The sequence below is a fragment of the Lichenostomus cassidix genome, chromosome 1Aa, assembly GCF_008360975.1.
Source record: "Lichenostomus cassidix isolate B80296 chromosome 1Aa, HeHo_3.0, whole genome shotgun sequence".
NCBI classification, from domain to species: domain Eukaryota; kingdom Metazoa; phylum Chordata; class Aves; order Passeriformes; family Meliphagidae; genus Lichenostomus; species Lichenostomus cassidix.
The window spans coordinates 49,068,494-49,080,778 of NC_139480.1; the positions used below are offsets into that span (position 1 = coordinate 49,068,494).

At 53.5% G+C, this 12,285-nt stretch overlaps 1 protein-coding gene across 1 annotated transcript; it reads left to right on the forward strand.

Annotated features, from left to right (window-relative positions):
- Positions 1-81: 81 nt before the first annotated feature.
- On the forward strand, positions 82-12,192 carry BAIAP2L2 (BAR/IMD domain containing adaptor protein 2 like 2). Its single transcript, XM_085048783.1, has 14 exons — positions 82-1,018; positions 1,942-2,017; positions 2,264-2,350; positions 3,443-3,504; positions 3,806-3,877; positions 4,462-4,578; positions 4,962-5,108; positions 5,574-5,726; positions 6,160-6,298; positions 7,087-7,312; positions 8,207-8,278; positions 8,599-8,779; positions 10,584-10,624; positions 11,438-12,192. The coding sequence occupies exons 1-14, from the start codon at positions 980-982 to the stop codon at positions 11,511-11,513; spliced, it is 1,488 nt and encodes a 495-aa protein (XP_084904909.1). The 5' UTR covers positions 82-979; the 3' UTR covers positions 11,514-12,192.
- Positions 12,193-12,285: the final 93 nt, after the last annotated feature.

Consider the following 12,285-nt stretch of genomic DNA (forward strand, 5'->3'; position numbering starts at 1 on the left):
TCTTGTCTTTCTCTCCATCCTCCAAGTTCCCAGAGGAGTTCTAGGCTTGCAGACTCTGAATTTCTTACAGGTAGAAAACCAGAAAAAGAGCTCCTTGAGACACAGGATTTGTACCCTTTGTATGGGCTGAAGAGGTGAAGGAGCTGTCTGCAGCCAGTCCTGGGACCATGTGTGTGGTGTGAGTGGCTGGTTGTCCCACAGGAGCTGCAACCAGAACAGAGAGGCTTCAGACCAGCTGCAATATGAGAATCCTCTTGGAGATGGCCAGGCCTAAAAAATAGAACACTGAGTTTTGCTTGATGCTTCTCTTCCCAGGAGCAATTGCAATGGCAGCGCTGCTCCCAGCTCACCAGAGGTGAAACCTGGAAAAGGGTTCACATAGAAGCCTGTTCCTACTGTTAGAAAGTCACTCTGAGACTGGGAGTGGGAGAATAACAAGCAGAGAAGAGTTAAAATTTGTTTAGAGCTTTCCTTATGCTCCCCCCTGCCTGTGATCACAACCTGATAGGGATCTCCTGACTCAGTGAGGTGCTTGCATGAGAGAGACCTGCAGATGCTGCCCTTGCTCAGCACAGTGACTGAGCAAGCCCTGCTGGAGCGGTGGCAGTGCTGGGGGCAGTGAGCCATGAGGTGGTGACGCGGGCAGGTGGCCGGCGCCGCAGGTGTCAGGACAGGCAGGGCTGGGTACCAAGCTGGCAATCAATAATGCAAAGAGGCAGTCACATGTCCTTGCTGGCTGTCGCAGGATTCCTCTCTCTCCCCCCCCAGAGTCTGGTTACTTCCAGAGATCAAGTTCCAGCCTCCTGGCTGGTGAATTATTAAACTCCATCAGTGCTCCCTTTGTACCACGTCTGTGTCTTCCTGCTGTCCTTCCTTGCCGGTGACAGGCTCTTTCCAGTAGGGTCCTCCAGGCCAGTATAGCACCTTGTATTCTCCTTTGCTCCTTGCTTCTCTGTGGGAGAGTGAATAAGCTCCAGAGATGGATCTGTCCTACAGATCCACCATCTCCATCTATAAGGTGAGTGTTGGCATCAAAGGCTGCTCCTGTCTGCATTTGGGAGATGTGTGGGTGGGAGATGAGCGTTTTCTGCCAAAGGCTCCCTTGGGTGGGCAGCTGAGGGCTGAATCCTTCTCCAGGCTGAATGCAGCAGCTCCTGTGGGCTTTGGGCTGTGTTTGGGAGCAGATGGCTGGCAGGAGGAGAGTGTGGTGTGGGTCCTAAAGGCAGATTTGTGAAGGAATTGGGCAGCCAGGGTGGTTTGGACGTGGAGCCTGAAGGGTGACACACCTTGGTTGCTGGTAGGAAAAAGTACGATCGGCTGTTTTGCCCCTCCTTTGAAAGAGTGTCTCTGAGCTCATAAATGCTTCCCTACACCTATCAGTGCTGGCTGAGAGAAGTGGGGAATTGTTTATTCCAGTCTGGACTTCTCTGTAGTCAATGGACACCTTTGATAAATCCAAGTAAAAGCGGAGAAGCTGGTTGTCCATCCCTTCTCTTACTAAACTGCTGAGTCTGGCAGTTCATCCCATCCTGGCCAGGAAAGGGTTGTGTTCATGCCTGGATAATAAGCAGTGGCTCTCTGGCTGGCTGTGGGGTGAGGGAAAAGGCTGCTCAGATCCCTTTGGAGTTACTCCCCTGCCTGCAGTGGGTGTGGGACCTTGGGAGAAAGCCATCTTCATTCAGGCAACCACTCAGCTCCGCAGTGGGCTACCTTGCCCTCTGGCTTGGCTCCTCTCCTGGCTGGCTTGGGAAGGCTAAGGGCAGCTGAAGTTCCTAGCCAGCCCTGATGCAGGGATCTGGCTGTGCACAGCTGCACACTGCCTCGGTTCCAGTGCTCCAGAGGGGGCTCTCACCCAGCCAAACCACAGTGGGGGAGCCTTGACCTGCTGAGGTCTCTGGGCATGAGGAAGAATGGCATTAATGTGCTTCTGCCTGGCCACAGAGCATCCTGGAGCAGTTCAACCCTGCGCTGGAGAACCTGGTGTACCTGGGCAACAACTACCTGCGTGCCTTCCATGGTGAGTGGGGTCCTGCATAGCTCCAGCCCATAGTGCTGCATCCAGCCTGGGCATCACCAGGTTGCTGGTCCTCCACCTCTGATGTGCCCTGAGCTGCTCTAAAGTATTCTTCAGCTCCAGGACCAACTGCTGATGGGGAGAGATGGGGTGCTTATGAGCGAGGTGGCTGTTCTGTGTGTTGCTTGCTGGAGCTGATGATGGTGGGAAGGCAGGTCAGACCCTCACCATCCCTCTCCTCTCTCACAGCATTATCCAAAGCAGCTGAGGTGTATTTTAAGGCAATCGAGAAGATTGGGGAACAAGCACTGCAGAGCTCCACCTCACACATGCTGGGTAAGGCTCTCCTGCACATCATCTTCTGTCCTGTGGTGAGCCACAGTCACATTTTTTTGGCCTTCTCCCTAAGCTGGTCCTTTTCCAGGTATTGGGGCAAGAGAGACAATTCCTCTAAATGGTGGTGCTCTTTACCAGGCCCTGTCCAGGTGGTGAGAGTCAAATTTATTGTGTGTCCTTGAGTATTTCTCATAGCCCCAGCACTCTTCCCTGTATCTCTTTGAGATCAATGAGTGAGCCCAGCTCCTTGGATGGACCTTCAGTGATGGACCTCTCACAGAAACCAGTCCCTGTGGAGGCTTTTGCCCCCAAGAGAGGAAATTTTCATAGTGGAGCAAGTATTTTTCTCCTCCTTGGACGTGTGAGGGAAAGGCCAGGGAGCATGCACTGACAACAGCTGATGGGGTCTTGTCCTGCTGAGCCTGCAAGCAGCTGGAATGGCAGCTTGGAATGGTGGGTTAGGGTTGGGGTTGAGGGCCTTACACTCAGCAGTGTAAGTAACTCTGCAGCCTGGTAGCAAGTGCTGAAATGCAGGGAACTGCTCCACTGCTAAACATTTTAGCAAAAAGCTTCCAGCCGACTCTTTTTGTCATTGCACCTCCCGGCTAGCTCCTCTGCTCCCTGTCATCAGTGTCTTCCTTTCCTGGTTTCCTAACACCAACACTGGTGATGTGGGACCATGCACAGCATCGGAGCAGGTGCTGGAGCTGCCTTCCCATAGGACAGCCAGACCTGTGCACTGCATCTGGGGAGCCATTTGGGTTAGAAATGGGGCCTGCAGGGGCTGTGGCAGAGCAGAAACCAAGCACCCAGAGCCCATGGCAGACGAGAGGCTGCCTGCTGACATCTGGGGCTGTAGCAGAGCACTGGTCCAGCCACCATGTGGGCTGGAGTAACCCTGCACTGGCACTGCCTGGGAGGAAAGCTTCCAACCTCTCTCAGGGTGCAGAGAGCAGTGCTTTGTGATATCTCGTGGTCTTTCACAGCCATGTATCATCAGCCTGAGCTGCATGCTGTGGGTCTGCCTCCTTGGGCACACAAGAAAATGGCCACAGGATTTTTTCACCATTTCCTGTCTTTTTTCCCCTGAAGGTGAAATTCTGATGCAGATGTCTGACACGCAGAGATTATTGAGCTCTGATTTGGAAGTTGTGGTGAGTGGTTTTCCTGGGGGGTGGTGGAGGTGGAAAATAAAGTGATTTCCTTAAACACAGCTTATCAGCATTTACCATATTCTCCCCATCAACTGCCCTCACACATGCCTTCCGGGAGGTGTCAGCCTCCCTGCCATCCCTGCTGCACGTGGCAGAGGAAGGTTACAGGGCTGGCATGCCCAGAGCCTGACTGGGAATGAACCACGTGCCCAGTAGGTTTTATCAGCCATCCCTTATCACAGTGCATGCAACATCACACATGGTAAAGGGATAAGGGTGATGGCTCCTTCACCTCTTTCAGGCTCAGACCTTCCACGTGGACCTGCTGCAGCACATGGAGAAGAACAGCAAAATGGATGTGCAGTTCATCAGTGTAAGTGATGAACTCCCTGCTCCTCCTCAGCTCTCCCTGTTTCCCTCTCCCCTTCACCCAAGGGTTTTTGCTTGAGCACTTGAGGTGTTTCCTTGATTTTTCTCAGCAGGAGTTAGGGGGGTTTATCTTCTCCCATCATGAAACAAACCTCACATGTTGAGGTGATGATGAAGGGCTAAAGAGGGCAGGTGGCTGTCCTGCAGTGGCACTTGCCAAATGCTTCAGCAGGGCTGAGAGACTTGGCATCTCAAAAGCAGAGTTTGCAGCTTCCCCAAACCACAGGCTCTGCACAGCTGTGGGTCCTGTGCTGTTGTGGCCCAGCTGGCCATGCTGGTGGGTAGTGTCTCAGGGGGAGACAGAGCCCTGGGGACTTGCTCCCAGTGCTGGGGCAGCTGGGTGCCAGTCCTTGCTCCTGAGATCTGGAGGTTCATCACCACTCTGGAGCCTTTCAAAATGAAAAGAAACCTAAAGAAGGACTTTTTATTAGAGGTCAAGGTGAAGCCTGATTGCAGGTGGACTCAGAGTGCTGCCTCATGGTGTTTCTGGGTCTGTGGTTCCTTACTGAGCCTGGTTCTCCCTGGCAGGAGAGCCAGAAGCAGTATGAGCTGGAGTACCAGCGAAGAGCCACCAACCTGGATAAGTGCATGGCAGAGCTGTGGAGAATGGAGAGAGCTCGTGATAAAAACGCCCGGGAGATGAAGGTAAGCAGTGATTGCAGGGAGGGCAGTTGGGAAAAAGAACTGGATGATTTCTCTGAAGCCAGGGCTGATTTCTCAGCAGCCTAGCCAAGGGGTTGCCCCCATGTTCAAAAGGCACCAGGTTTATCTGGAAAGTAGGAAACTCCTGTTCTACAGGGTGCTACTGACCTGTGGTACTCACTCCTGCCAAGCCCTTTCCTCATTTAGGAAGCCTCAGTGAGCAAGGACTTAGTCCCTGGCACTCTGCTCTGGCTCCTCTCAGCTGCTCCAGCACTGCAAGTGGACTGGAAAGCTGATAGCCATGATGACTCCTTTCAACCCTTCCCCTGAGCCTTCTCTGCTGTATTTTCACTGATCCCTTCCTCCCTTTTTGCCCCGTGACACAGGAAAATGTGATTCGACTGCGCTCGGAGATGCAGGCATTCGTCTCTGAGAGCCAGAGGGAGGCTGAGCTGGAGGAGAAACGCCGCTACCGCTTCCTGGCTGAAAAGCACCAGATGCTCTACAACACTCTCCTCCAGTTTTACAGCAGGGTAAAGCCCTGATGTGCTGGGGAGCAGAGCTGGGGGAGCAGAGAGCAGGGCTGGAGGGGGAGGATGCCTGCTGGAGGGAGCCAGGGCTGAGCCACCCCTTAGGTGAAGGACATGTCTGTGGGTGGACTGGGTACAAAACTGTTTTGTTTCTTGCTGTGAGGTTCAGGCTGGCTGTACTAGACTGGGACAACATGTCTGGGGCTGAGGATGGTGCTGACATGGGATTAGTTGGGTGAGTGATGGAGGATGCAAGGCTGCTGTAGGTGTTTCTAGCAGGGTCTTTGGGACCATGGGATCTCTCCTGGATGGTGGCATCCTGGAAATTCCTTCCTTCAGGGAGCTGCTTGGCCATTCCCACAAGCCTAATTGTAGGAGAATCTGGTCTTTAATGCACGTGTAAGCCTTAGGCTTCCTCTGTGGCTGGTCTGCCCTGCCCATCACCCCCTCTTCTCTCTTTCTCCCCAGGCCCGGGGCATGATCCAGACCAAGACACCACGGTGGAAGGAGCAGCTGGAAGCCACCCGCAACCCCTCAAACAGCCACTCACAGGGTCTGCTCTCAGCCTCCCACAGCCAGGGGTATCCATCAGGACGGCTCACACCCACCCACCTTGAGATGGTGAGGAGCCCCACAGACAGCTTCACCTTTTTTTGTAAAACATTGGAACAGGTTGCCCAGAGAGGCTGTAGATGCTCCATCCCTGGAAACATTCAAGGTCAGGTTGAACTGAGCTGTGAGCAACCTGATCTAGTTGCAGATGTCCCTGCTCAGTGCAGGAAGTTGGACTAGGTGGCCTTTAATGCTTCCTTCCAACCCAAAGTATTCAATAGTTCTGTGGTGCTGAGGCTGCAGGGAAAGGTCAGTCCTTGGCCAACCATGGTATTTGTTGCCTTGTCCAGCTGCAGTGGCCTTTCCTGGCCAAGATGAAATGGGCTGCAATGGGGGAATGCGTTGAGTTTGGGCTTTCTAAGAGGGACTGTATATCTCTCAGAGCATCTCCTGCCTAAAACAGCCTTTGTGGATGTGTGTTCACCCCCTTTCCTTCCAACAGCCCCAGAGACCCCTTGGGGACTTTGCTTCTTCTATGACTGGGAGTAGATCCAGCATCTTCTCTCCAGACCCTCCAGAAATGAGAATGTCTCCTCAGCCAGAGTCTCCCAGGCGGCCACTGCGGAGGACACCATCAGCCAGTATGACACTGGGATCAGGGAGCAGTGCTCTGGGGAGACACAGGGGTTGGACCTCTCTGGGAAGAGGGTTGGGTTTGGGAAGAGACCACCACTCTGTCAGACCACCAGACCTCAGCTGCGTTCCTGGGCATGGTGAGAGGACAGTGCCTCTGGGAGCTGTAGAGGGTAAGGCTGAAGCAGAAGATGAGCTCAGCCTTCAGAGCAGAGTCCATCCAGGGCAAGGCCAGGCCTCCTGGCTGGATGTGTGAGCTGGGGAACTTAAGAATGTGCAATTTTCAAGGCTCCTTGAACTACAAACACAGGTTCTCGCTAGTGTTCACATTTTAGTAAAGCACCTTCCCCCATATTACCAGACCAAATATTAGCTTGCCCTATGAAACCCAGCCACTTACCTCGTGACACGCCTGCTTTTCCTTCCTGAGAAAATTCACCTTAAAATCCTTATAATAGTTTAAAAAAGAGAGAGAGAAAAATTACCCAGATAGTCAGTAGCTCTAGCAGGTTGGGAAGAGGACTGTCAGGCAGGGCATCAGCCAGGGCATGCAGTGCCTATGCTCCAGGCATTTGGCCAAAGAGGACACAGTGCAAAGCAAATGGGTTTGGCTTGAGTTGATTGCCTCCTGCCGGATGTTTACCATGCCTTTCCCATGCTATGCTTTGCTCTCTCCCTGAAAGGCCATCTGCTCCTCCACTAGAATAATTCCTTGGCTGGGGAAGCACTGGTGCCCTTGAGGCAGTGTGGGTCCTGCAGGAGGATGCCAGACTCCAGCCAGGCTGCCTCCCCACAGGTCTGCTCCCGACGGGTCGTACATCCCGTTCAGGTTCCTTTGGCGAGGCCAGCAGCGGCGGCGAGGGCAGGAAGAGGAGTGGCACATCCAGAGTTCAGGCCATCGTGCCCCACACGACGGGCGCCAACCGCACCCTGCTGCGCTTCGAGCCCGGGGACGTCATCGCCGTGCTCATGCCGGAGGCGCAGAACGGCTGGCTCTACGGAAAACTGGAGGGCTCATCCACGTGAGTGCTCTGGTGCTGTAAACTGGCCAGATGCAGGCTTGCCCAGGCTGGAGCTGGGAGGGTTAAGCCCAAAATTATTGTCCCGCTGGCCTCCTGGCCTGGGCACTGCGTGCCACCCACCATCTCAGTGGGACAACGCTGTGTCCTCAGGAATGGGGGCTCTCAGTGCCAAGAAGATGCAGTGTGGCAGGGCTGATGAGGATGGGCTGCCTGAGAAACCTCCAGGGGCTTTGGGTGGAAGAGGCAGGGATGCAGTGATCCCCTCCTGGCTTGCATGACTGAGTGACTCCTGTCATGGGATCCAGCTCAGGGCCATGAACTGCTGGAGTTACCTGAGAGGCATGGCATTTCTTAGCTCACGCTGCAGCTGCTGCCACAGCCTCCAGCACAGGCAGGGCATGGAAACTGCTGCACCCAACACTTACTGAATTACTCCCTGAGGCACTGCTGGCCAACACCTGTGTGTAAAGCCTGCCCTGTTCCACATGGGATCCCTGCACCATGCTCTGCAGGAATGCTCACAGGTGTGAGATGAAAAAGAGCAGTGCCTTTCTTTGGCGAGCTGGAGTGGAGCTGTTGTAAAATCCCAGGAAGAGTTTTCCACAGCTTCCTTGTGGTGTCTCTTGCTGGATTGCACCCCCATTGCCCCCAGGAGCACAGGTTTAGCACAGCTCCTGAGATAAGCTTGCTCCAAGCTCAAGGTCTGTGCCACAATAACCCTGTGCCCCACCTATGGGTGAAAGAAATGCAGGAACCCTGTCACATGTGGCAGTGGCAAATATGGCTTGGCTGATGCGTGGGGTGGGTGAAGATCAGAAGGGTTGGGCAACTGGATCTGAAGAGCCACAAACCATGGTTGTCTGAACTTCATTTGTCTCTGTTCCTGTGCCCTAGGTGTGGCTGGTTCCCTGAAGCTTATGTCAAGCCTTTGGAGAATGCGAGGGAGGTGGAGGAGCCAGATACCAGGTAACAGGAGGGCAACTGGCCAGGCACCAGTACACCACTGGTACACCACTAATGCCTGTGGGGTAATTATTTAGTGTTCCCCATGGGGAGCTGCAGGGCTCCTGTGCTGGAGAACCTGCCAAGAGCCTCACTGGGATCTCGCAGGCCTCCCTAGGTGACTCCCACAATAAGTGCAATACCATCTCAAAGGTGCTTGCGACCAGGCCAGCCCAAGACACATATATTTCCTCCAGAGACACCCCATGTTGTGCCTAGCACCTGTGCTGCTCCCTGTTCCTTGCTCTCTGGCTCCCACCTCACTGTCTTCTCCTGTTGCTCAGGTCCTTCCCGCTGCGAAGCAGTCACAGTATGGATGACATCCTGGATCGCCCCAGCACTCCTTCCTCTGGCAATTACTGGCCTGCTGCTGCCCAGCCCAGCCTGCCAAACCCACCTCCCCTCTCAGTGGGTGCCAGCAGTCACCAGAGTGGGGTGGCTGCCCCAGTCAGTTCTGGCTCCAAGGTGAGTGCAGGAGTGACTGGTGGGTGTGTGTGAAGTGAGCCACATCTGACCTTCATCCTCCAAGACACACCTTTTCTGCTTTGGCTGGTAGAGACAGAAAATCACCTTTCAGATGCTGGTGAAGGGACCTGCTGCCTTCCTGATTTAAGGGGTCCTGTTAGCTCCAGTCTTTCTCACCCAGCCTGACCCCTGCCAGTCCTCCTGTCGTGTGCAGATCCTCTGTGCCTGGTTTTGTTCCCCCAAGGGACTGCTTTTCTGTCCCTGCCCTTCTCATTTCTCTCTCTTTTTGCTCACCAGGGACCCTTCAGTTCAGTCCTTTTCTCCATGACCTCCCAGCCTGATTTCTGGTGGCTCCAGGGCAGCACCTCTTCCTGCTAAGAGTAGGACCATGGAGTGACCAGGCTGGTCTGGGAGTGGGTGACCAGCTGACAGAGATGCCATCCTTCTTCTCCCTTCGGAGAATGGGGAGGAAATTAATAGGTCTCCCCTTTTAAATTCAGACTAGGGCTGGCTTAAAGTCACAGCTGTGGTAGGGAAAAGCTGGGAGCAAAGGCTGAGGGCACAGCCATTTTTTGGAACCTTAGAACAAATTGTGTCCAACCCATGGCTTATGGATGGCATACTGAGAAGGAAGTCCTCCACTTATCATTGCCTCCAGCAATGGGGAATCAACTGGGGAAAACAAAGTTAAAGGTGAGGACCTGGCAGAAGGAAGAACAATGCTGCCTGAGGGGCATTATTTTCTCAGTCTCACAGAGGGCTGGAAACCCTTGTCCATGTCACTGGTTTCAGGCCAGCGCAAGGTTGCAAGCAATTAGCTCAAAGAACTGAAAACTGCAACATTTAATTACTCTTTTTTTTGCCCTTTATATTCTGCTCTGTGGTTTCAGGTAGCCTCAGGCTACACAACACAGGGGAGCAGCCTCTTCAGCCTCTCTGTCCCTCTGGGTCACTGGTTTTCCTCCAGTCCCAGGGCTAGGGACTGGATGTGTGTTGCATTTGGAGTGTGTAGCTGAAATGTGTGTAGCATTTGGAGTAGCATGGCAGAGTGCAGAACCTCATTAGAACGGAGGAAAAGACCCAATTGGAAACACTCAGCCTTGCTTTAAATGTATGCCAAAGACATCCCCCAGTTGAGCCACGACCAAATGGGTGTGACTTCCCCACTGGATCACAGATAGCCACGTGTGACTTTTTTGTCTGCCACCAGAATACTTTAGCAGGTCAGTTGTCACTGATCCTTCATTATCTACTGGCCAAGAATAAGGGCCACAGGGCCAACTTAGCCCATCAGGTCTGTCCTCTTTTAAGTAAAATGTGGTGTAGGGTGTAGGAGTGCTCTGGAGTTCCCCATGGATGCAGGAAGCATGCGAGGGCACAGACGACAGACTCTTTGCCAGGGTGTGTGGGCAGCATGAGGGGGCATCTCTGGCTGTGCTGGAGGGTGAAATGTAGCTCAGACTGTCACTGTTTGCTGTGCTCTTCAGACATCACACTTTGGGGATCTGGGTCATCTCCTTTCTTCCCCAAAACAAAGGAAGACATCCTAGGGGAATAAGGAACCTGTGGTGTAGGGATAAACCCCAATAACAAAATTCAGGGTATTGTCTATAGTGGGGAATTTGTGGACTTTTGCAAAGCTTGAATGAATAAGGAGTCAGAGCCCTATTAAGAGGACTTGGGCTCCTAACTCACCTAAGTGTTTGGTAAAATCTTCCTCCATGTGTGCAGTGTCGCCTGCCCCACTTTTCTCTCTTCATTCCCCACTCCAGATTTCTCACTGCTGCTTTTCTTTTCACTGCAGAAATCAGGAGTAATTGACCAGCCCCCTGAACTCTTCCCACGGTGAGTAAGACATGGAACTCTGCTCTGCCATCATCTGACAGGAGGAGCATTATTACAATGCTATTAGTATTTAATCTCTTGGATTATTAAATGTGGGAGGGACAGGGAAGTGTCTGGAGAAAAGCAATGCACAGCCCTCCTTCCAGGACAGGAGGCAGAGATAGTCCATGCTGGTCTCTGCTGACTGGGAAGTTCCTATCCTTGCTCTGATAAGATGAGGTAGGACCTGAGCACCCTGGACACACATCCAGACCCACATCCACTCTGGAAGGGCCACAATTGCAGCTCACAGCCTGAGTGGGGAGCTACATGACTGCTTCTCTGCCTGCTTGGAAAGGGCTAAGGCATGAAGGACATGGCTTTAAGTTTTGATGAGTCAGGTCTGTGGAGATGAGACTTGCCATAAATCCCTGCTTTTTTCCCCCTGCAGCTGGGTTGGTGTCTCCATGTTTCTGGTGTGATGCTGTAGCCTTTTTCTGCTCCCCAGCTCCTTGCTTGGAGGGTCGGTGTACACTCTTAGAAGTGTAGAGTGCTATCATGAGGGACAGCCATGTGCTGGTGTCCCTTCTTCACCCTGTGGAAGAGGGAGGGCGAGAAGCACTGAGGAGAGCCCAGGGGGAGCCACATGGGAATGTGCAGCAGGGTGTGTCAAGGATGGAAAAAACATACTGAGGAATGAGCTTGTACCACACTCTACTCCTTGGCATGGAGGTGACTGTGCAGCAGGGCTGAGTAGCCTTTGCTTGGTCACAGGGATCCCTGCATGGCACTTGCAGACTTCCTGAGGGTTGCCTGTGTTGTTTCCCTTTGCAGAGGTACCAACCCCTTTGCCACAGTCAAGCTGCGCCCCACAGTCACCAACGACCGCTCGGCACCCGTCATCCGATGAAACAGGGCTGAAACGGGGAAGGATTTCAGCAGAGGAGGAGGAGGAGAAGTGACACGCCGTGACCTCCAGCTGGGCAGCAACCTAGTGCTACCACTCATGGAGTGAACTCTCTTTTCCCCTCCCACACCTTTGGGACAATGGGACCCATCTCACCTGGGTGTCCGGTGTGCTTTAGCTGGAAGCAGATCTCTGCTGCTCTTTCTGGGTTGATTCCTGCTTCCCTCTCCTTGTGGTGTTACTGGGCTTGAGTGGGAGGGAGAAGTCTGGTGTTTGTTAGTGGTGCTGGTGGCCTGGGAGAGGGGATGATGCTGGAGGCAGAGGCAGGGCTGGCTAAGATCATCTGCAGCCACGGCAGTGCTGTCGGGATGCTGAAGGTGAAGCTTCGCTTTCCCTGCTGTGGACTCTCACCAAACAGTTCCTTTGCTACCAGAAGAATGAACCCCAGCAGAGAAGGCTACAAGAAGGCTTCCAGTGATGTGGTCTGGCTGGTGGGGTCTGGCCTGGGCCCCTTTGACAACTGTGTCCATTTGCAGCAGCACCTGCCCCTTCTCAGCCCAGGTGCAGCCCCTCACCTTGCTGGGCAGTGTCAGGGCAAGGGCAGGGCCAGGTGACACTGTCCAGCACCACTGCCCTGCTCCTTCATGTACTGTCTTGTGGAAAATATATGGGTTTTTTTTAATGGTGGATGCATCTTCTGTGTCCATTTCAGCGGCTGGGACATCACCTCGGTCACAAGATGCAGGGGGAGGTGGACAGGCTCTCCCTACCAGCA